Below are 24,148 nucleotides of genomic sequence, written 5' to 3'. Positions count from 1 at the left end.
TACCAACCACCACCCCCCATACCAACTACCAACCACCACCCTATACCAACTAACAACCACCACCCCCCATACCAACTACCAACCACCACCCCCCATACCAACTACCAACCACCACCCCCCATACCAACTACCAACCACCACCCCCCATACCAACTACCAACCACCACCCCCCATACCAACTACCAACCACCACCCCCCATACCAACCACCACCCCCCATACCAACTTGCCAGCAGCACCCTCTACTAAGGACTAGCAAACCCCCAATGCTCCCAGAGCACAGCCAAAATCCCCCCCACTGACATGAACCACCCCCCCCCATCATATGTCACTTTACAGTAGCAGCAGCTGGACTACACTCGTTACATTAAAGTATTATAGCTGCTTCACCTACCAGAACTTTCTACTCCATTAGATTACTCTTGTTTAACGACATCAACCACTGCTTGAACTGTACATTCCTATTGAATTTATTGGACTGCAAATTCCTATTTAATGCCTATTTAACACTCCCCCTATTCATGTGTATTTTGTATTGGACCGCACCTGCAATTTTCTCTTTTAGACATCTTCTTTTTGATCTCTAAATATTGATATGAGCACTACGCTGCATAAACTAAGACACATTCCTCATATTATGTCATCTTGCATATTGTGGCAATAAAGTGTTCTCATTCTCATTCATGTAGCCTACAGATCCCCGCTCTAGGTGGTTTCACTCTAGGTTGGCCCTACAACTATCTCTCTCTCTCTCTCTCTCTCTCTCTCTCTCTCTCTCTCTCTCTCTCTCTCTCTCTCTCAATGGGAACAGTCTCTGTAGCTGCATACATGGGTGGATTCTAATAAGCTTAGCTTACCTACATTTCTTCAAATGGCCTTGATGTCACTGCTGCATTCAAAATTCATCCAAACAACAGCAAAAATAATTAAATGTCATTATTTTCTAGTCTAGATACAAATATCCAATAGACTACAATGAAAGGATTCAACCAAGTTCAAATCATGTACAAATAGCCTTGTCCATAACATCCTGTGTAAAGTTGTAGGCTAAGGCTATATTAATGTTTAGATTTGATTTCAAGATCTGTTAATCAAAGCAAATGAGAGCAGTAGAGCAGAATAAATGATTAGGATATAGACTGGTGCCATATGAGGGAATCCCTATTTTAGCCATTTATTCATTCTTCAGGATGTGATTTATTTTCTCTACAGATTAGTTAATGAAGCAACATTAAAACAGTAGTTACATCATGAATGCAATTAGATGTTGCATTTCCCCCACTTCCCCACACCATCAACCCTCATCACATAATTACGATTGAATCTACAGCAGAACGAGTGAAATCAATTGAATCACTGAAGCAACTGCGAAGAAACCAAAGAAAGAATCATTTAATAGCAGGTCTGGTTTTTGGCTACGTTTTTTCCTCCTGTGTGTGAAAGTCTGCCATGTCCCGCCGACACTACTGTCCAATAGCCTACCTGTTGATTTCAACAACTCAGCTGCAGTTCATTTGTAAAATAGTTACAAATAATGAGAGAAAAGAGTTACATACCTTTTCTGATCTCATTGTTGGACACGAAAACGGTTCGTGCGCGTCTTTGACTGTTTAATGAACAGTAGCCTACAACACCCCCTCTTTTCTTCCTATTAGGCTACTTCCCCTCCTAGTTAGTTGGTGGGGGGTTGTTTCATCCACCAGTGCACTAAATCTCAAACCCCATCCACCCCCTTTTGCATGCTCTCTCTCTCTCGTTCTCGTTTACTCTCAGGAATCGGGGTCAGATATTTGGTGCCGCTCAGTACCCCTCTCTCCTCATTACTGAGCCGATTATCAACATGCCTTCACGCCCGCAAACCGGCCAGAAAACCACCGACAAACCCAGTCCATAAACCCAGCATGCAGCTCCCTGCCATTGGAAACCTCAGCCTCCCATTCTCTGACAATGTCCCCTCTCTCTCTCTTTCACTTGTCTCTCTCCCTCTCTCGCTCACTCGGGCGGAATAACAATGAGCTAACGGGACCCTGCCTGAATAGCGGCAGGGGAGAATAATGACTTGAACTTTTTAAACCAAAGACAACAGCGCAGGCATATCACTGGCCTATATACACCCTTCCCTTCCCATCACACATTCCTGCTTTCATTCTGCATATAGGCTATATATGTATGTATGTATGTATATATATATATATATATATATATATATATATATATATATATATATATATATATCACACTGGACCACTATATATATATATATATATATATATATATATATATATATATATATATATATATATATATATATATATATATATATATATATATAAAGCCATAGATCACAACAGGCAGTGTCACTTGCCACCCAGAAATGCGGAAGCCCGCAGTTAATAGTATGATTGTGCCAAACTAACGTTAATATCTCAAAAACTATACATCACATCGCTTATATTTTGACATTCTGAGTGAGAGCAGAATTAGCTCAAGAGTTTGATGTATAATATATGCATGCCGTGTTAAAGTTGTGTGAACTGTCGCAGTTTTAAAATGTAAACAGAGTTAGCCAGCTAGAGTCAGACACTCACGCCTCGCGCCACTTGGGCTCCATAGGGTTCCATTGCCGTTGCCACCCAGTGACGCAGTTTGTTTACCAAAATGCTGCTTGGCTGATCCCTCTTATATGCTCATTATATTATACCACACCTACGTGTCGTGCTTTACGGCGGAGGGCAAAAACACCCTTTGGTGTGGTATAATGAGCATATATCACGGTCTGAAGTGATCTATTGCTTTTATAAAAATGGTTACCAAGTATGGCAATATGAAACTTATTATTATTATTTAAATGTCTTAAATCAGTATTTAAAAAATTAGAATAGCAAAAATTAGATGAGCTGATTGGCGTTATAAAGCCCTTAAAAGTGTGGGGCTTAAGTGAGTGGCCTTAACTGTGGTATATTGACTGTGGTATATGCTCAATATACCACAGCTATGAGCCAATCAGATTGCTTGATTTGAGAGAGACGTTTATAAATATATATATGCGTGTGTAATATATATATATATACCGTATGTATATATATATATATATATATATAAATCAGTTAACATGGGTGCCGAATGAAAACTGGCTGTGCACCACGGCACTTCGCTGCGCTTCCACGTCCTGTGTGTTTTGGCATATGGCCTACAAAATAACCCTTCAGCCGGAGGTAGAACTTCCCATCTTCGGCTGCTCGGAATCCTCTCTGCTCAGTCTTCTTTGCAACAGTCTCTGACAGAGGGGACGACTGTCACTTAAGAGACTCATCCTGAAGGAATGGAAGTCCCCCTCTCCACCTTCTTTTCAGCTGTGGTTGACGGACATGGTCTCAGTTATACGGTTCCTGAAGACCAATTCACTTAAAAGATTTTCAACTATCTGGGACCCGTTTCTGGCCTACTTTGACGAGGTTAAGGGCGACGGGTGACTCGCCCGACTGATTTAAAAAAGTAAAAAAGAAAAAAAAATAGGGGGGGGGGGGTCATTTGTGTCTGTCCTGCATCAGTAATAGGCTACTGTTATTGTATTAGGCTATGTGTGTACTTTCTTTACTCTATGAAGATACATTTTCAGTCTATGTTCAACAATAACGTCCTATTCTACTCTATTCTATCTGTGTGTGTGTGTGTGGGGGGGGGGGGACTGCACTGACTAGCATCAAACCGGTCGCACCACTGCGTCGAACCAGCAGGCAGCTGAGCCATCCGATCTGAGAGTGGTCCAGTGTGAGAAGTTACTTTTGTTGTAGTTACACAGTTCCTCCAGCGGGAGGCAGCAGTGTGACAAAACTGGAGACCAAAACTGCCAGTGCCCTGGGAACCCCATCTCTGCCAGGTCTCTCTCTCTCACGCACACGCGCTCACACGCACGCGCACGCGCACGCACACGCACACGCACACACACACACACACACACACACACACACACACACACACACACACACACACACACACACAATGTTATTGTCTGTACTGTATGTCTGTCATTGTACATTATGTCAATTTTATTCATTTTTTATGTCACCTTGTTTTGTAACACTATTTCACCAATTAAAAACAAAACGAGTACACCGGGCCCCAGGTGCACCCAATCAGCCTAACGACCCCAACACCAGGACAGTGGGACGGTTGCACGAAACCCATGACCAAAATAGTCATACATTCTGTTACTTATGGTTGGAAATCTAGTGAAAATGAGTTCGCCTTTTTGCTGGAGAAATCCTGGGACTCCTTCAAGGAACCCTTGGGGTCCACGGACCACACTTTGAGAACCACTCTGACTTCCTAAAACAACATTAAGACAAACCTGAACTGTAGCCAGATCAAACTGTCAGCAGCATCTCAAGTCATCTCTCTCAGTTATTAGCCCTGCTTCCAGCTTGTCAGCCATAGCAGACAAACAAGCTCAGTGGGCTTCTGGGTCACTTGTTGAGTTGCGCGGAGAAACGCCGGAGTGTCTGTGGTGCCAGAGTGTCTGTGGTCCTGTGTCCTTGGACCTGTTTGTGTCTGTTCACTTCCCCGAGGCTTAATTGACACACACAATGAGGGGATTGATAGACAGACCTCACCCCCTGATACTGTAAACAACAAACATGACACCTACATCTCTCTCTCTCTCTCTCTCTCTCTCTCTCTCTCTCTCTCTCTCTCTCTCTCTCTCTCTCTCTCTACTGTATGTGTTTTAATAGAGCAGTAGTTTGTCTCGGCAGTGGAGCAGGTCCTGCTGTGCATCTGAGTCTGCCTAGATGTAGATCAGTCTGCCTAGATGTAGATCAGTCTGCCTAGATGTAGATCAGTCTGCCTAGATGTAGATCAGTCTGTCTAGATGTAGATCAGTTCGTCTAGATGTAGATCAGTCTGTCTAGATGTATATCAGTCTGCCTAGATGTAGATCAGTCTGTCTAGATGTAGATCAGTTCGTCTAGATGTAGATCAGTCTGTCTAGATGTAGATCAGTCTGTCTAGATGTAGATCAGTCTGCCTAGATGTAGATCAGTCTGTCTAGATGTAGATCAGTCTGTCTAGATGTAGATCAGTCTGCCTATGTAGATCAGTCTGTCTAGATGTAGATCAGTCTGCCTAGATGTAGATCAGTCTGTCTAGATGTAGATCAGTCTGTCTAGATGTAGATCAGTTCGTCTAGATGTAGATCAGTCTGCCTAGATGTAGATCAGTTCGTCTAGATGTAGATCAGTCTGTCTAGATGTAGATCAGTCTGCCTAGATGTAGATCAGTCTGTCTAGATGTAGATCAGTCTGCCTAGATGTAGATCAGTCTGTCTAGATGTAGATCAGTCTGCCTAGATGTAGATCAGTCTGTCTAGATGTAGATCAGTTCGTCTAGATGTAGATCAGTCTGTCTAGATGTAGATCAGTCTGCCTATGTAGATCAGTCTGTCTAGATGTAGATCAGTCTGCCTAGATGTAGATCAGTCTGCCTAGATGTAGATCAGTCTGTCTAGATGTAGATCAGTCTGTCTAGATGTAGATCAGTTCGTCTAGATGTAGATCAGTCTGTCTAGATGTAGATCAGTCTGCCTAGATGTAGATCAGTCTGTCTAGATGTAGATCAGTCTGTCTAGATGTAGATCAGTCTGTCTAGATTTAGATCAGTCTGTCTAGATGTAGATCAGTCTGTCTAGATGTAGATCAGTCTGCCTAGATGTAGATCAGTCTGTCTAGATGTAGATCAGTTCGTCTAGATGTAGATCAGTCTGTCTAGATGTAGATCAGTCTGCCTAGATGTAGATCAGTCTGTCTAGATGTAGATCAGTCTGTCTAGATGTAGATCAGTCTGTCTAGATGTAGATCAGTCTGCCTAGATGTAGATCAGTTTGTCTAGATGTAGATCAGTCTGCCTAGATGTAGCCTAGATGTAGATCAGTCTGTCTAGATGTCTGTCTAGATGTTTCAACTCCACATTTTCCCTTGGACTCTGTCCAAATGCGTCACATGCAATTAGCGTCTCCAAAGATTAAGAATATCCCGGCCAGCACCTGTTGTGTCAAAGCAACATTTGCAACTCAGATGTGAATTGTGCAAAACAGAAACAATATCAAGATGTCCCTAATATGTTGTACATTGTTTAATATCATAAGTGATGCTACAGATGATAAACAGGCACTGCCACCAAAGATGTAGTCTTTGGTGGCTGAGTATATTTAGAAACCATTACTGCCGGCTGCATGTATGTATGTATGTATTGTTTGTGTGTAATTGTATTGTATGTAGGTATGTCCACGTATGTCCTGTTTGTTTTGGGGACTACGGATGGAAATTAGCCTCGTGCCATGTGCAACGTGCTCGAGCCTCGTGCTCGAGTCTCGTGCTAAATCCGGCAATTTTTACACTCTGATTATGTTCTTTGTGTCCATTAATTTTGCACTGTCCCGTCTAAATAAACAAATCAAATGTCAAAAGTACTGTATACCTGGATGGAATTGGCAATATGAATCTGAACAGCTGTTGTAAAACTGTTGTGAGCAGCTGAGGTTGGATCTGCTATCTCAAGGCTAACCAATTAACTCCCTTGACCTTTTATGAAGTGGCTCAGTGTCTGTGCTTTTCCACTGCTCAGTATAAATGGGTTAATAAAGGAGGTCTATCATATCAACACATCCTGCTATAAATACACTAGGAATAGTGACAATGGATGTTACACCTACAGTCTCACCAACCCATCCTTTAATACAGCTAGTATCCTGCTCCTCTGTTATGTTCAGCCGTGACCATCACTTCAGCACCTTCAGTCTAGACACCTGGAGACAGAAAGAGGGTATTGAATTTATTTCTTTTTGGATGTCTTTACAGGTGTCATGTCTATGGCAGTGCACTGATATGGAGGCTATATTGGGAGAGTAGGCCATGTGTTATGGATAATCTGAGCAGATAATTTCCATCCAGCTAATCTGATGATTATTATTACATAGTACTGTGGCATAGTGGATGTGTAGGTGTGTGTATGTGTGTGTGTGTGTGTGTGTGTGTGTGTGTGTGTGTGTGTGTGTGTGTGTGTGTGTGTGTGCGCGCGTGCGCATGACACCCAGAGGCCTGACAGGCAGATGTAACATGCGACATATGCTAATGTGTCTGAAACCCTTATCTAACGTTATGGCATAAGTACTGCATTAGGCTCCACTGTTTGTGTGATTTCCTTTGACCTTAATATAAGCAGCCATCTGCTATCCCGCCACTGCTCTGTCTGCTGGTCAGACTAGGAGCGTCATAGAATTACTCAGGCCAATTCCCCCCGCGTTAAGATGTAGGTGAGCGGTGTGGGGGGTGTACTGCACATGAGGCCTGTGTGAGTGTCCGGCTAGAGGGGAGGTGTGATGCTGTGTGCAAAATGGAAGTGGGTGTTCAGACCTTCAGACAGGTGTAATCTGATCATAGAATAAACTATATGGGCCGTCTGGGTTGTGTATTAAAAGCACTTGCCTACCACTGCGGAGACCTGGGTTCAATTTCCGGGAGCGGTACTTCCGGCTTGGTCAGGCGTTCCTACAGACACAATTGGCCGTGTCTGCGGGTGGGAAGCCGGTGGGGTGTAAGTCCTGGTCGCAGCACTAGTGCCTCCTCTGGTCGGTCGGGGCGCCTGTTCGTGGGGGAGGGGAACTGGGGGGAATAGCGTGATCCTCCCACATGCTACGTCCTGCCGGTGAACCTCCTCGCTGTCAGATGAAAAGAAGTGGCTGGCAACATGTATCGGAGGAAGCATGTGCTACTCTACGGCTCTCCGCAGATCGGCAGAGGGGGTGGAGTAACAACAGGGACAGAGATTTGACACACAAAGACTGACTGGGAAAGAGGTGTGGTCATCCATGAAAAAAGGGTGGAGGGAGGGGTAGAGAGGAGAGGTAGAGAGGAGAGGAGGGGTAGAGGAGAGGTAGAGAGGAGAGGAGGGGTAGAGGAGAGGTAGAGAGGAGAGGAGGGGTAGAGAGGGTGAAGAAGGGATAGAAAGAGTTGGTGAGCTCTCAACTAAATCTCTCCCAATCCGCTCAGTGCATGAGGTACTACTGCTTCACAACACAGCACACAGGAGAGACGCCTGAGGTACTACTGCTTCACAACACAGCACACAGGAGAGCCCCAGGTAAGGACTCAGCTCTTCTCCTCTGTTCAGCTCTACAACTCTCAGGTGTTTTTCACAGTTGTTCATAGATGTTTCATAAATAACAGGATACATGAGGAATTGAATGTCCAGTTTTCTTATTCAAAATGCTTGTGGATTTATTGTAGACATATGAGCAAAAATATGCATGAATGCTTAAAAACAGAATAACAGAATAGTTATGTTTCTGATTGTAAGTAGCCGTGACAATGTATCCATGTTATTCCTGAACTTCTGAGAGAAACAAGAACATCACAAAGATGCCCTCATGCAAATTAAAGCTCATTGACAATTATTGGGCATAGAATCTTGAAGTTAAAGAGTATACATTTAAAAAATATTTAGATGGATAATTTATGATATTATTATACATTCCAACTTGACCTTTATGGTTGAGAAGTGTCTTGTGCGCAGCTAATTGAACTGATAATCTATTGAATGCAGTATTAGTTATTCAATATTAATTCCTCATTAGTTCCATAGTAACTACTCAAAGTATGGTGTATAGTATTGTAAAGTGTTACCAAACCATCTACCATACATTAATAGGTAGTCTGTTGTTCTGGCTACAAAGAAGTCTTAGCTGAGAAGCAAGAGTATAAAATACTAGAAATGGCAATAGGCCTACATAATGCAACTAATATAATTCACACTATTGTTAGATTTTGCTGTACTTTCACAAATGTCAAATGTTCAGTGTCTAGGTTAGGGTCAATCTTAGGGTGGTGGTTCATGTTAGAATTAGGGTCAGGTTAGGGTTGAGGTTATGCTAAAGTGCAGCAAATAAGGAAGTGGCGCTTTGTTGAACATCTACTTTTTGTCACCTGATATAGCTGAGTATCAACACTGGCCTCTCCAATACAGTTTTACCAATATTTTCCCAAAGATAATGATGTTAACGTTGATGTTTTGAGTATTTGAATGTAAAGAGATGATTACAGTCTAAATGCCATGTCAAACTCATTTGAGTTGATGGGCCACATGCGACCCAATTTGGTTTCAAGTGGGCCAGACAAAGAAAATCAATGCATAATAACCTATAAATAAATAACAACACCTGCACATTTTCCATTTTATTTTAGTGTGAAGAATTACAGGTACATTTTAAGAACATGTTTTCACATAGGGTTATGTAAGATACCATATGCTTATCAAACAAATGATCAAATCTACTGTTTGTAACTGTCCATCACAATTGACGGCAAATGTGCAATTCTCTATACAAGGGCACTGAAAATGTGTTGACTATTTAGTGATGAATACAGAATACTAGTTAACTTGCTCCTGAAACCTTCACAAATGCATCAAATCGGATTGAAGAACTTCTCAGTGTAATTTTCAGAATTTGCAAAGTCATCTTCTGGGATGGATTGGACCCTCTGGTGGGCCGGTTCTGTCTAGGGAGATTGTGCTCTCCTTTGTTTACAAATGCTGAGTGCTTGATTTTGTTTGGGGTCAACTGTGGGCTGCAGTTGTCATCTTTTAATTTGGGACTAATCGCACTACTTTATAATATCTGCTTTGGCCATATGGTGCTGGCATGGTGCACAATCCCAGTATTTCTAAATCAGCACTCATGGATTACCCCCCCCCCCCCCCCCCCCCACACACACACACACACACACACACACACACACACACACAGACACAAGCATGCGAGGCTGAGGAAGCCCACTTATCTCCGACTAAATTAGCCCAACAACTGTTGGCAATTAGGTTAATTGAGTGACCTCTGGGTGATAATAAACTTAGGGCTAAATGGTGGCGAATGGGGCGTGACATGGTTCTATACCACAACCATCTGTCTCTCTTCTGAGCCCCGTGAAGCACAGGGATCAGCAGGAATGACAGAGACAAGCTACCCCTTTACACACAGGCTGTTTTCCAAACCGAGGAAAACCCTTGGGATTGGGAAGGGGAGTGCTATGGGAGGGGCTGGCCACTATAGGAGCAACAGGTGATGCGTGAGGTTTGGCTCACATCACGCAACACTTGAAATAATAATGGATGTGTTATAGAGCTCAAAGATGTCTTATCACTACAGTCGTGACCAACTCTCTCTGTGATAAAGACATAGGTATAGTATAAAGTATATAACATTGAACCACAAAAAGAGAATGTTTTGAACATGCTATGGTAGTACTACTCTACTGCGTAGTAGAGACAGACAGGAAAGATTGGCATGACATGCATTGAAGGCTAAATCTGAACCCAGGATGTTTACATGGTGGACCACTTGGACCACTGAGCCACCAGGATGTCCAGTCCTACTGATTTTGAAAAGAATAAAACAGTATGCACTATGCAGTATGCTCAATAGAAGTCTCTGCCATGTTGGTTCCATCACAACAATCCTCTGGGTTTTCATCATCTACCAGGGCAATCTCTTCAGGGCCTTCACTAACGCCCAAATCAAATGGATGAATTTGCCTTTGAGAAGAAATACACAGATCTACTGTGTATTTCAGATCAATAAAATCAAAACTGTCCCAGCGCCACCCATGGAAGGTACCAATAAAAATGCAGCCCACATATCACTTATATAGGGAGCATGCTGGTCAAGGTGTCACACCACTGACTTGTGACTAATCCTTGGCTGGAGGGATTCCTTGTTGCTTTGGCACATGACATGTAAGGCTTAGTGCCATGTCAGGTTAGTGGGCAGACAGGAGCAACATGCCATGTAAGGTTAGTGCCATGTCAGGTTAGTGGGCAGACATGAGCAGCTAACTGGGGACAGACATCGTGCTGAGGCAGCGTTAATCCACCATCAGGTTTTGCGAAGAACCTGAGAGACTTCATATTTGTCAGACCAGCCTAAAGGTGTCTCTCCTCAGAAACTTTTTTTTAAGAGAATGGACAGTCTATCCTAGCCCTAAACCATGAGCAGCAAAAAGCATATTTCTCAGATTACTGCTAATAGATGCTGCTAAAACACCATGATTTAACCTCTGATGTTTTGTTTTACAGGGTTATTTCATTCTCCAGCAGCACACAAGACAAGAGAACATCCAGGATAACAATTATCTCACACAACCAAGGAGGATAAAATGCTGTCCAATGCCACGGTTACATAGCAAAACTATCAGCGTAACTTTTACTTCAAGTGGCATCACACATCTTGAAGTGAAGCAAACTGTAGCTAGGAGGCATGAGGAACTCTCAGTCTCTACACCTGTTCACCTCTTTTATCCTCATTGTGCTCTCCATACTTTCACTCCTCTGCCCTGCATCTGCTAGTTCAGAGTCGGACTATGACTATAAAGCCCACCCCCGCTTTGTGTGCACCCCTATTCCAGTGGATGCAGACCCTGCCTGCTTCCCTCCTGCAGGGCCTGGCATGGGGGGATCGGGGCCGAGCGGACCAGGGCATCAAAGCACACTAGGGGGGCCTCCTACCGGCTGGTGGGGGGCGACAGAGGAAGCAAAAGCCACCATCCTCCACCTTAGGGAGAGCCTTGTCCAGCAGAAAGAGACCATCCTGGACCAGAGGGAGACCATCCGGGAGCTGACCGCCAAGCTCACCCTGTGCGAGGGCTTCGGACGGGGGGCGACGGCTCACGACGAGCACCACGGCACGGCCTCGCAACCCCACCAAGGAGGGGCAGGCAGCCTTCACACGTACACCGACAGCGGGCACTATAGCAACCAGCCGGGTCACCATGGAAACAGAAACCTCATACCGGACTCGCCACACTACCCCTCCATGGGGGGGCACCGGTCAGATGGAGGGCATAGCAACAACAACCAAGGGAAGGATAAACACATGACACCAGGGGACATCACATCATCGCCGGAGCAGATGGAGAGGATGCTACAGGCGCTGAAGGAGAGACTGGACAACTTGCAGGTGAGCAGCGAGAGGACTGAACTTTGTTTAACTTTAACTTTGTTGAACACAACTATGGGGAAAAGGAAACGTGTTATGAATTAAAATGAAGGGAAACAAATAGTTTGAAATATAGTCGCAAGCGGCGCTGGCGATAGCAGGGGTTCAAGCCTTGCGCAAATTGAACCCCTAGTAGTCCTGGAGGCAAATTTGTAGAGCATATTTTGTGTCATGCCACGCCCACTTTCAAGATTCAAGATTCAAGATTTATTAAGTGTCCCAAAAGGGCAATTTCGGTTGCAAAAAGTGTAATACAAATACATACATAATAACAAATAAGACAAAAACATTATAAAAACAGTCTAGAGCAGCAGTTTAAAGTGCAGCACAACAGTTAAAGTGCAAATATGACAACCGTAGCAGCGATCTAAAGTGCACAGTAGAGATTTAAGGTGCACAGTAGCAAAGTGCAGTGTGGCCGAGTGACTGCCTTGACTCTCGGCACATTACATTACAAGAAGAAGAGCTACAATGTATCATTGTATCAAAAGCACAAAGGGAAACCACGGTCCAGACCAAAGGGCAGAGAAAAGTTTATAAATATACAGATGTACTGTACCGTACCCCTATAGGATCAAATAAGAATAAAGGATCAAATAAATAAAATAACAAAATAACAGCAACGGCAGATAGGGAGGCATTACATTTGTACCCCGGCAGCGTTCATCGCTCTGATAGAGACAGGCACCCCGTTTTGGTCAAATTGCGAAATAGCATGTCAGAAATGCCATTCCAGATGAGGCTGAGAAGTTTGCAACCGATTATGCGAATGGACTTGATTTACCGCTATTACATGCTTACACCATAGACCCCGCCCACTTTCACCAATGATGACAAAACTTCTGATTTCGACTAGGACATCCTCCTTGATATATCTGCCAAGTTTCGCGATCATTGGACAAACAGGTGCAGAGTTACAGCCTTTTTTGTGTTAGCCCACGCCCATTTCTGGCGTTTATGGCGCCCCCTTTTGCCTTTTGGTCACATTGCACAAAATTTGACACACATGGTCTGTGATGATCTCCGAAGATCTCCAGCAAGTTTCGTGAAGATTCGTTAATTGGTCATGAAGTTATGACAATTTAGGCCATGCCCTCTCACAAATTTAACGATTAATATCTCCGAAACGAAAGTAGATTTCAAAAATCCCCAAATCAGCATTGTAGAGCTTGCTTCATAGATGCTTCCTGGCGATTTTGGTGGAAATCGGTCAAACGGTCTAGGAGGAGATGTCAAAAATGTGTTTGTTAAAACTTTTTAAAATATCTCAAAAATCTTCCAGACGGACCTTGAGGGTCCTTATGGCAAAGTTTGTAGAGCAGGTTCACCTGAACCAAAGAACTTTTATGGAAAGAACTGAAAGCTCCATATTGCCCCATTGCAACATCAGCGCCCAGCAGCCTCCGCCATTTTTTATTTTTGGAAGCGTGACAGCGCCAAAAGAACCTCGCACAGGCTCGCAGTGGTCAGCTGCGGTAGCACGGGCCCCAATAATCAGCCTCTCTAAACAGTAACTCAACGGGAGAACACTCTAAACTTTGGGGATTCACATCTTTTCCGGGCGTACTGCAAATCTTGATTGAAGTGGTGTAGTGCAGGGATGTAAAACAACAACCATATTGTGGAAACTAAGCAAAATTTTTCGTTTTCTTTGTTTAGTTTTTTCAAGATAAATAGCTAATGCGGCTGTCGTCCACTCCGTCAGAAGTGCGTTGCCGTGGTTTTAACCTCGGGTCCTTTGCATTTACTATTTATCTTGAAAAAACTAAAAGAAAAAAAAGAAAAATTTTGCTTAGTTTCCACAATATGGTTGTTGTTTTACATCCCTGCACTACACCACTTCAATCAAGATTTACAGTACGCCCAGAAAAGATGTGAATCCACGAAATTTAGAGTGTTCTCCCGTTGAGTTACTGTTTAGAGAGGCTGATTATAGGGGCCCGCGCTACCGCAGCTGACCACTGCGAGGCGCATTCTGTTTCCAAAAATGGCCGGAGTTTCGTCTCTTTCCTTCCATGCTCTTTGCCTGAACATGTGGAAGTTATGGCCTTTAATGTAAAACCTTTAATTATAGCACCACCTTCAGGCTGATTCGGAAAAAAATAAATTCTTGAGCAGAAACTAGCACCCAATAATACATTGTGCCATATTTCAGGTCTCTACCATTTACCAACTCACGGGAATTTGAGTTGAGGCAGATGAAAGACGACGACAACGACAACAAGGACAAGAATAATAAACCAGCACAAAAACAATAGGGCTTGAGCCCCTTCGGGGCTTGAACCCCTAAATATACACAATATAGTGCAGAGAAATGAGTTAGAGGTAAAGAGAGCGGGAGACTTGGAGCATGCAGTCATCAGAGGATTTGTAATTCAACCAGAGAGACAGATTTCTAGAATGACAGATGATTTATTAGATGATAAGATACATGAGCCTGTAGGCACATATGATATAATTTATTTTTGGCGATTAGACTCCATCATGACGTCAGCTTGATTATGACGTCATGATCAGCAGGGGTAGTGCAGCCAGGAATAGGAATGAATATCCCCCCGTGGAGTCTAGACCTGGTGGTGATGGAAGGTGAGGTCTTGGTCTTGTTTGAGAAGGCTTCTGAATCTGAGACCTCGGAGAGGACTGGAGGAGAATGGGGTGGAGGAGGGTTGCAACAGAAAAAGCAACAGACCACACAGAGAGAAACAGGGGGCTTTTAGCTATGACAGCTAGATGATGATAGGCTGAATGGGAAGATGTGGCTTACTCTGATTGGCTTAATCTAAACGTTACCGCCCACAAACAGTGGCGCTAGATAGAAGCGGGAAAAGGGTGATTGATGACAGAGTTTTTATGAATGAGGGGGCGTGACAATTCAAGGGTTTCTCCTAAGCGGGAAAGAAGTGAATGGAGACTGAAGGGATGAATGCATGCCCATGACAACTAAAGGGTTTCTCCTAGAAGCGAGATAAGCGGGGTGATTAAGGAGTGGGTATGACAACTAGAGGGTTTCTCCTAGGAGAGTGAATAAATTAAAGAGTGAATGAATGATACTACAGGTCTCTCTTAAAGAATTTTCGCTAAGCTTCATTTGATCAACACAAGTCCCAAAGGTAGTATGAACACTACACACTGAAGACAAAGGAATAATGAATTACTTTGTCACATAAAGCTACTACATTGGCAAGGAAGCTGCCTGATTGATTGGCTAAGTGGGCAGCAGCTGAATCAGAGATTGACGGACGTCACTGTCTGATCTGGTATTGGTAAAGACAGGGATGTAGCACAAGGTCATCGTGGATTGGGCACATTTGGATCTGTTGTAAATTCGGTTGTCTCACTGAGTTTTGCTTTCTCTTAATTTCTTTGATTCCTGAATTAATCCATGTTTCTATCTGTCTGTTGACACATTCATGCAAAATTAATCTTATATTCACTCACTTTTTTGGATGGTGATCACAGACAGACAGACAGGTGTCAGGAGCTGTGGGGGGGCACAGGTCTAAGATCAGTATCAATTATCATGATCTCCCTTGACAGACTGGTAATCAGGGCATTCTGCAGGACAAAGCCTGGATTACCTGGGAGGCAGAGAGACAGAGGCAGGTACAGGAAGACACACGCATGAGTGTGACATGAGCAGAGAAAATAGGGTAGATGCCCCACAGGGCCTCAAAGCATAATTGACTATTGCATTCAACAACACAACATTGTTAATCGTGTCCTTAGCAGCGCAATGACACAAAGTAGTGTGCGCTAAATAAATGCTCTCATTTGGCGGGTTCTCTTCAACTGTGTGTTTAGGCCAAAGCAGATCTGCTGTGTCCTCTCTGTAATAATTAGGTACCACAGGGATTAAGGAACATGTGTTTTTTTTTTATAATTAACAAAGGTAAAAATGGAGGCTGGCTCTATCGCCAGGTCCTCCTTGCCAGCCATGTTGTGTTCTAAGCTAGAGGAGCCTGGGACTTTGAAAGGTTTGAGTTTTGTTGTGAAAAACTTCGTCAGAATTCTGAATCAGGTTAAGAAAGTTTTGAATGTACCAGATGTTTCTGTTCACACACCAATCTGTTTTAATCATTCTTTTTTGCCCTCATGGTCAGACAGAATTTGCCATGCCTGGAGTGAAAAGGGGCTGGTCTCCATCAGTGACCTGTATATTGATGCCATATTTGCATCCTTTGATCTTCTGAAGAGAAAATTTGAGTTGCCCCAAACGCATCTTTATAGATACAGCATATACCGTCCGATCCAAGATTCACAATTTTGAAGTTCTCCCAGATGAACATGTTTATTTTTAGGTTTTGTTAAGCCCTCCCAACTCCAAGCATCTTATTTCTAGGTTTGTGTGTTTGTTCGACGATTGCATTAAGGCCCCCACTGAGAGGATCAGAGAGGCGTGGCAGGAGGAACTTGGTGTTGATCTGTCTGAAATCATATGGGACAGGAGTCTGTCTGTGGTCCAGCTCTGCTCAGTAATAGCAGACATCAACTGATCCAATTTAAAGTTGCTCACCGTCTTCATTACTCCAAGCATAGGTTACACAAGATATATCCTTCTGTCTCACCACTATGTGATAGGTGTCGGGTGTCGGAGGGCACACTGTCCCATGCTTTTTGGTTTTGCCCTTCACTATCAGGATTCTGGGCTAAAATATTATACTCTAAGGCCTACAAAATAACCCTCTAACTGGAGGCGGAACTCGCCATCTTCGGCTGCTCGGAGTCCTCTTTGCTCCTCCCAACGGCCGTGCAGCAATCTCTGACACAGGGGATGACTGTTGCCAAGAAACTAATTCTAAAGGAATGGAAGTCTTCCTCTCCGCCTTCTTTTCAGCTGTGGGTGACAGACATGGTCTCAATTATAAGTATGGAGAGACTCAGGTTCCTTATTGAGGACATTTTTTGTTATCTGGGACCCGTTCCTGATCTATTTTGATCAGGCTAAAAACAATAATTGACTTTCTTTTGGACTTTTCTTTTTTGTAAGCACACAAGCATTTTATATGACTGGTAGCACCACTTTGTAGCATTGTAATGTTGAATGTATGTATATATGTATTTTTTGTCTTTTTTCCTGTTCTTGTTTTTTTTATGTTTTGAAAACGTAAAATAAAATATCGTAATTTTTTTTTTTAACAAAGGTGTTTTTCAATCTGACCTGAGAGAAAAGCTGCATATTTCCATAACAAGGTATGGTGTTATTTCTGCAGAAGAAGAACACAACTACTGCATACTCCAGCTCTCTGAAGGAGCTGGTCCAGAGGAAGATTGGCATTCTGGAGCAGCAGCTGGAACACCGCACCGCAGCCCTCAGCAGCCCAGATCACCACAACCACCACAACACTGATGATGATGACCACCACAACACCGGTGATGATGACCACCATGACACAGATGGCGACCATGACGATGGCCACCATGATGATGATCGCCACAGTAACGAAGCGGATACTCACGGTTACTTGGCACGCACGAGTCAGCTGCACCTCACAGGTACACAGCCACTCCAGCCACTCCAGCCACCAGGGTCTGAGCCATTCAACTGAACTGAGAATGCTTGGTAAATCCCAGTTCAGTTCCTGGAGTTGAAATTAGAATTGTAATTGGGATGACAGGAAACAGAACTAAATACAATTAAACTCCATGAAATTCCACTTCTAATAGAGGTTGTCTTGATTAAACATTATAAATCAAATAAAAGACAGTTAAACAAATAAAATACATTCAATTAATCAATGCATTACAGCTACATTATCTATATATAAATTTGGCAATGTGGACCCTGTCTGCCTGTCTGTCGGTTTGTTTCAATAATTTTGTCCAGCCACAGCTGCACGTAAAATGGCATCGTTTTACGTGCGATCGGGCTGAAACTTTCATGAAGTGTAAAGAGCACCTGTGCGGGTGACCTGACGGAGCCAGATTTTTTAATTAAGGCAGATTAATTGCCCTAATTGCCCTGAGGCTGATTGCCCTAAGGCTGAGGCTATAGTTCAGTGATGATGTCATCAGTGATGTCGAGAGAGAGAGGGGGAGAGAGATTGAGGGAGAGAGGGAGACATTGCGCATGCGCCAATAGGGGAGGCGAGGCCATGCAGCGGCTGAGGGCGCACAGCGGCTGAGCTGCAGATGAGGGCGCACAGCGGCTGAGCTGCGTATGTGAGCTACAGGGCCAGCTCGGGGAGCTGCAGGGTGGAATCGAGCGCGCAAGATGCCTAGTACATCAAATACCACGTGAAAAATGTTATATTAATAATTGCTGCATGTCATCCGCCACCCCTCCCTGGATTCACTGCCCTATATATACTGTCCTAGAGTTTTTATAGAATTTAATTTGAATTATACTTGTACTTGGCCAATTTTCCCCCTTGCTGCCCCGGTCGTTGCTCCACCCTCTGCCGATCTGGGGAGAGCTGAGACTAGCAACATGCTTCCTCTGACACATGCGCAGCAACCCGCTTCTTTTCACCTGACAGGGGGAGCTTCACTGGCAGGACGTAGCACATGGGAGGATCACGCTATTCCCACAAGTTCCCTTCCACCCCGACCAGGCGCCCCGACCGACCATAGGAGGCGCTAGTGCAGCGACCAGGACACATACCCGGCTTCCCACCCGCAGACACCAGCCAATCGTGCCTGTATGGACACCCAACCAAGCCGGAGGTAACATGGGGGTGCAAACCTGTGACCCTCGTGTTGGTAGGCAGGGAATCGACCGCTACAATACCCAGACGCCCGAATTTCATTTGAATTTACTGAAATTCAAATTCCTCGGTTGAGTTACTTCATGGATTGACCCCGACCCTGCTAGCCATATTATAGCATGCAGTCACTAATAATAGCCGATAATGAGTTGTGTAAATTCCCTATTAAAAACAGTAATGATGGTCTTCATGAACAGGTTCCAGCAGGAAAAAAACCCAAAGTCTTGACGGCTTCCAGATTGGCTTCCCCATGAGAACCAACTACATGTACGGGAGGGTGAAGAAGACCCTGCTTCATGAGATCTTCGCTCTGACCTTGTGTCTGTGGATCAAGGCTGGTATGGGGGCCGGCCTGGGGACGCCCTTCTCCTACTCTGTCCCTGGACAGGCCAACCAACTGGTGCTCATTGAGTGGGGGAACAACCCCATGGAGCTGCTGATAGACGACCAGGTGAGAGAAGAAAACTGAGCCTGCACAATTTGAGCCAAGACTGCCTAAGCCAAGATGTCACATCATTAAGAGCCAAAGAGAAGATATACAGCAGAACCTGTTGACTTAAGGCCTCTGAGCTACTTTACTTTACTATAACACTACTGCATTTGCAAAACAGTCACTTGTTGACAGATCAATGTCCTTGAGCAAGACATTGAACCTTTGGCTACTTGCTCCAGGGTTGCAGCTGCTCTCTACCCCAGTGCACTTACCCCACATGTAAAAGCCATACATTTAAGTGTCTTTCAGAGGACTATGCAAAGATACTGCAGATAAATTGTAGTTTTCGTTATTAAAAAAACAAACAAACTCTGAGGCAGAGTTGTTCCAGCAGAAATAATCTTATCAGCTTTATTGGAACTTTTCTGGCTAAAGTTACATTAGACAAACTCAGTGAAAAAGGTCAAAGGTAAGAGAGGATGTTAGCTAATGAAGCCTAACACTCGCTCACTTGCGACTAACTGAAACATGTGAATAAAGCCATCTTATTCAGCGTAGCTAGTTAGCCTGATGACCTTCCAACACACACACACACACACACACACACACACACACACACACACACACAGATAGGGCCATACTGTATGTGATACTCAACTTGCGGCCCCTGTGTGGCCCGCGATGGAATTGCAAAAAAAAGAAAAAGAAAATTACAGTGCAACTGAACGCAACATGCAGGATACCCGCTGAATAAGTGTCTAAATGTTCATGTCATTCTGGCCAATACTCCACTTCTGTTATAGCATTTCAGTCTGGAATATGGAATATCTTTCAATAATCTATGATTTAGCTGCTAAATTGTCAAATACCGTCTGCTCGCTACCCAGGCACTTATGTACTTAACCTAATTAACTTAACCTAACTAACTATCCGGTGTGCACAACATTGTCAGACTAAACTCCGGCTGACACCCCAAAAACCTACAATCCGCTACAGAAATGTAATTGTTTGTTTATTAACTGGCCCCTGGCCTTCTATCATTTCACGAAAGTGGCCACCGGGCAAAGCAAGTTGAGTATCCCTGCTGTATACTGTAATGCCTCACCATCTTGACCATCCTGTCCCTAGGCGGTGGCGCTGCCCCTGTCTCTGAGTGACGGGAAGTGGCACCATGTGTGTGTGACATGGTCGACGCGGGACGGTCAGTGGGAGGTCTTCCAGGACGGGGTGCAGAAGGGGTCTGGGGAGAACCTGTCAGCCTGGCACCCCATCAGACCTGGAGGAGTCTTTATCCTGGGACAGGAGCAGGTAAAGCCTGAGGGAGCCATTCTCCATAGATACAGACATAAACCTTTACAGTCTCAGTTGAGACCTGTGAGGGAGTTTGGTGTTATTCTGCAATAGACTTCTTTATATAATTTTATATATAATAAATTATATATATATAATTATTGCAAGAATCAGTGTGGTGGGAAGTTCCTAAACCTACATGTATAACTGATCTAAACTTCACAGATACCACATTTCTCTGATTCTGATTTAGAAAACATTGGAGTTGAACTGCTGACTATTCTCACGTCTCTCTTGTGGTATTACAGTGATGATTACGAGGCTATGTGAATGTCAAAAAGTTGACATTTTAACCCTACTTCTTCTCTCTTCCTCAGGACACTCTGGGAGGTCGCTTTGATGCAACCCAGTCATTCGTGGGCGAGATCTCGGATCTGCACATGTGGTCTCATGCCCTGAGCGCCAGCGACATCTACAGCTTGGCCTCCTGCGGCAGCCATCTCAGCGGTGATGTCATCGCTTGGACAGAGACGGAGGTGGAGCTGCACGGAGGCATCACGAAATACCCCTTTGACCCCTGTCACTGAGGGACACCACCGGTGATCCCTGTCACTGAGGGACACCACCGGTGACCCCTGTCACTGAGGGGAACCACCGGTGACCCCTGTCACTGAGGGACACCACCGGTGATCCCTGTCACTGAGGGGAACCACCGGTGATCCCTGTCACTGAGGGGAACCACCGGTGATCCTTGTCACTGAGGGGAACCACCGGTGACCCCTGTCACTGAGGGGAACCACCGGTGATCCCTGTCACTGAGGGACACCACCGGTGATCCCTGTCACTGAGGGACACCACCGGTGATCCCTGTCACTGAGGGGAACCACCGGTGATCCCTGTCACTGAGGGGAACCACCTGTGATCCCTGTCACTGAGGGACACCACCGGTGATCCCTGTCACTGAGGGGAACCACCGGTGATCCCTGTCACTGAGGGGAACCACCGGTGATCCCTGTCACTGAGGGGAACCACCGGTGATCCCTGTCACTGAGGGGAACCACCGGTGATCCCTGTCACTGAGGGGAACCACCTGTGATCCCTGTCACTGAGGGGAACCACCGGTGATCCCTGTCACTGAGGGGAACCACCGGTGATCCCTGTCACTGAGGGGAACCACCGGTGATCCCTGTCACTGAGGGGAACCACCGGTGATCCCTGTCACTGAGGGGAACCACCGGTGATCCCTGTCACTGAGGGGAACCACCGGTGAATGCCGTGGAGACTCCTTGGAGAAATCCTGGAACCCGCATCAAACAGCAGCGACAGAACCTGAAGGATAAAACACACATCTCACGGACTTGCTTCTGAATCAATGCCTTCCTTTTAACTCAACCAGTGACCTTTTCTTAAAAACAAAATGAAAGTGTTTTTATTATGACTAATCTGTATTTACAGATAGTGTAGTGTAGTGTACAGCCTTCACATAAGAGATCTGCTCTTCGCTCGCCTCCGGTCTAGAGTGATGAGCAGGAACAGCTGTTGCTAGGCGACATTGGTTGCGCTCATGTAAGGTCAGCGGTAACTAGGTCAAAGTTGAAATAATTTGAACTTTGAGCACAGCGCTCGGTGGCAAACTTGAGTGGTGCACGACGCCAAGGGTAGCGTTGCCGTATAGTGAAAGTGCCCATAGGAAAACAATGGCACAGTGGGGGCAGAGTGTTGTTTTTTTTACCATGGATCATGTGTTGTGTTCATTGGGCCTTTGTTGTTAGCCACTACCAATGTAATGACTCAGTGTTTTATTTCCACAGGTGAGTAATATACTGTATGTGACATATTGTCATATTGTTAACAAGACTAAATAGTGTAAATACTGTAGGGTCCCTTATGACGTTAGCAGGCCTCATGGCGATCTTCTTGACTGTGTGATCTTGACTGTGTGGTGAAGTGACTGACAATTTGTACTCTGGATTCTCTTTTAAGGTTTCCATGGACGATACAGCTAATTTACCAAAGAAACTGTAGAATTATCTTTTTAAATATTTTTTATTAACCTATGTATCATAGATTGATCATGTTTTATTGATAGAATTCAACTCATATTTCTTGAGACTTGATGGAGAGCCTGACCATGACAATTGCTTGACCGGAATCAATTAGGTTACACAATTGTACAGATTCTGCTGCTTTTACAATCATTACATGGACTCCTTTTCACAACTTTGATATCCTCTACAACAGTGGTTCTCAAATGGGGGTCCGGGGCACTTTGCAAGGTGGTCTGCGAAAAGTTTTCAGGAAAATAGAAAACACTTTTTTGTGTGTGCAAAAGCTTCATAGTTCAACGAAAATATGTTATGCTTTAAATCTAAAATGGTTCATGGATTACATTCTAATCTAACAAACCTATAAATTTAAAAGTCAAGCACGTTACCGTGGAAACAATTAAACTTAGCCCAAAATCACAAATCAGAATGAGGGGGTCCCCGGTATATTTTCTATCTTGTAAGGGGTCCTTGGCTGAAAAACATTTGAGAACCTCTGCTCTACAATGCATTCAAAAGCATTGTGTTTGTTTTGTTCATATTTATTTTACAATCCATTAGATGTTATCGTTTTGAAATGTGGCATACCATAGTATATACCATTTGTTAATATGTAACATTTCCTGCAATTTAGTAATTTGTTATAGCTTTGTGATTGCTTAAATGATCTGGCCTTGACTGTATATTTATTCTTGTACATAAAGCTTTGAAATATTGTATTACATTAGCCAGTTTGTCTGCCATTGTTTCTTGAAGTTATTCTTTGTATTTTGACATTAAATAAACAAAAATGTGTTCAGATATATGTCCTAGTTTTTCACTCTCCCTGGGCTTTGAACACAAACCTGATACAGGTGAGCAAGCATCTTAAATCCCTGTCCTGACTTTAAACCTAGTAAGATGCGCATTCACATCCTGTCTACAGCCAGGTGACATTAAAGAGCTTTTGTGGCTGACCAATCTGGGAACCCAGAGTCTATTTTTATTTGAAAAATTGACTCTGGGACAGCCCTACCTTTTTCCCCCGGCTTCCTGTACAGCGCGCCTCTCCTGCCACCGTCACTTCCTTTTCCGCGTCCGTTTCAGCTATTCGCTCACAACGTTTACGCAAAAACACACTGCATAGAAGACGTCAACTCGTCACAACAACAGTGGAAAATTACTGGAGGTGTAGTTGTGACTACGGTAATAGTATCGCCAAAGTCGCGGCGCAAGTTGCTATTCAGACTGTAAACAGTGGAGCATGGATGTGGAAAAGGAAGTGATGTGGCAGAAGAGGTGCACTGTACAGGAAGCCAGGAAAAAAGGTAGGGCTGTCCCAGAGTCAATTTTTCAAATAAAAATAGACTCTGGGTTCCCAGATTGGTGGCTGACTGCAGGCTGTCAGAAAGGATCAGTGATTCATCTGTTCCCCTCAAGTCAAACCAAACCAAACCAAGACACCTGCAGCGCCTGGGAAAACCTTCCACAATTAGCAATTTCCAAAGGACTTAAATAATCACTGAAACAACAGCAGCAACTAGAAAGATATAGAAATATATTGTATCAATGAACTGAAGTCAACAATTTCATCTCATTGCTAAAAGAGACCACAACCTAAGGTAAAAGTAGGCAAATTCTCTGAACCCATTTGA

General features: G+C 44.1%; 1 protein-coding gene across 1 annotated transcript; it reads left to right on the top strand.

Annotated features, from left to right (window-relative positions):
• Positions 1 to 11,304: 11,304 nt before the first annotated feature.
• On the top strand, positions 11,305 to 21,056 carry LOC310774120 (neuronal pentraxin-2; the record flags this gene model as incomplete). Its single annotated transcript, XM_083634191.1, has 5 exons — positions 11,305 to 12,003; positions 17,253 to 17,535; positions 18,944 to 19,197; positions 20,308 to 20,487; positions 20,847 to 21,056. The coding sequence occupies 5 exons, from the start codon at positions 11,305 to 11,307 to the stop codon at positions 21,054 to 21,056; spliced, it is 1,626 nt and encodes a 541-aa protein (XP_083490317.1).
• Between the last annotated feature and the right edge of the window lie 3,092 nt (positions 21,057 to 24,148).

Source organism: Poromitra crassiceps (genome assembly GCF_964638095.1).
Source record: "Poromitra crassiceps genome assembly, chromosome: 1".
NCBI classification, from domain to species: domain Eukaryota; kingdom Metazoa; phylum Chordata; class Actinopteri; order Beryciformes; family Melamphaidae; genus Poromitra; species Poromitra crassiceps.
Note: the sequence above shows the minus strand (reverse complement) of the source record. Positions and strands in the feature narration are given on the sequence as shown.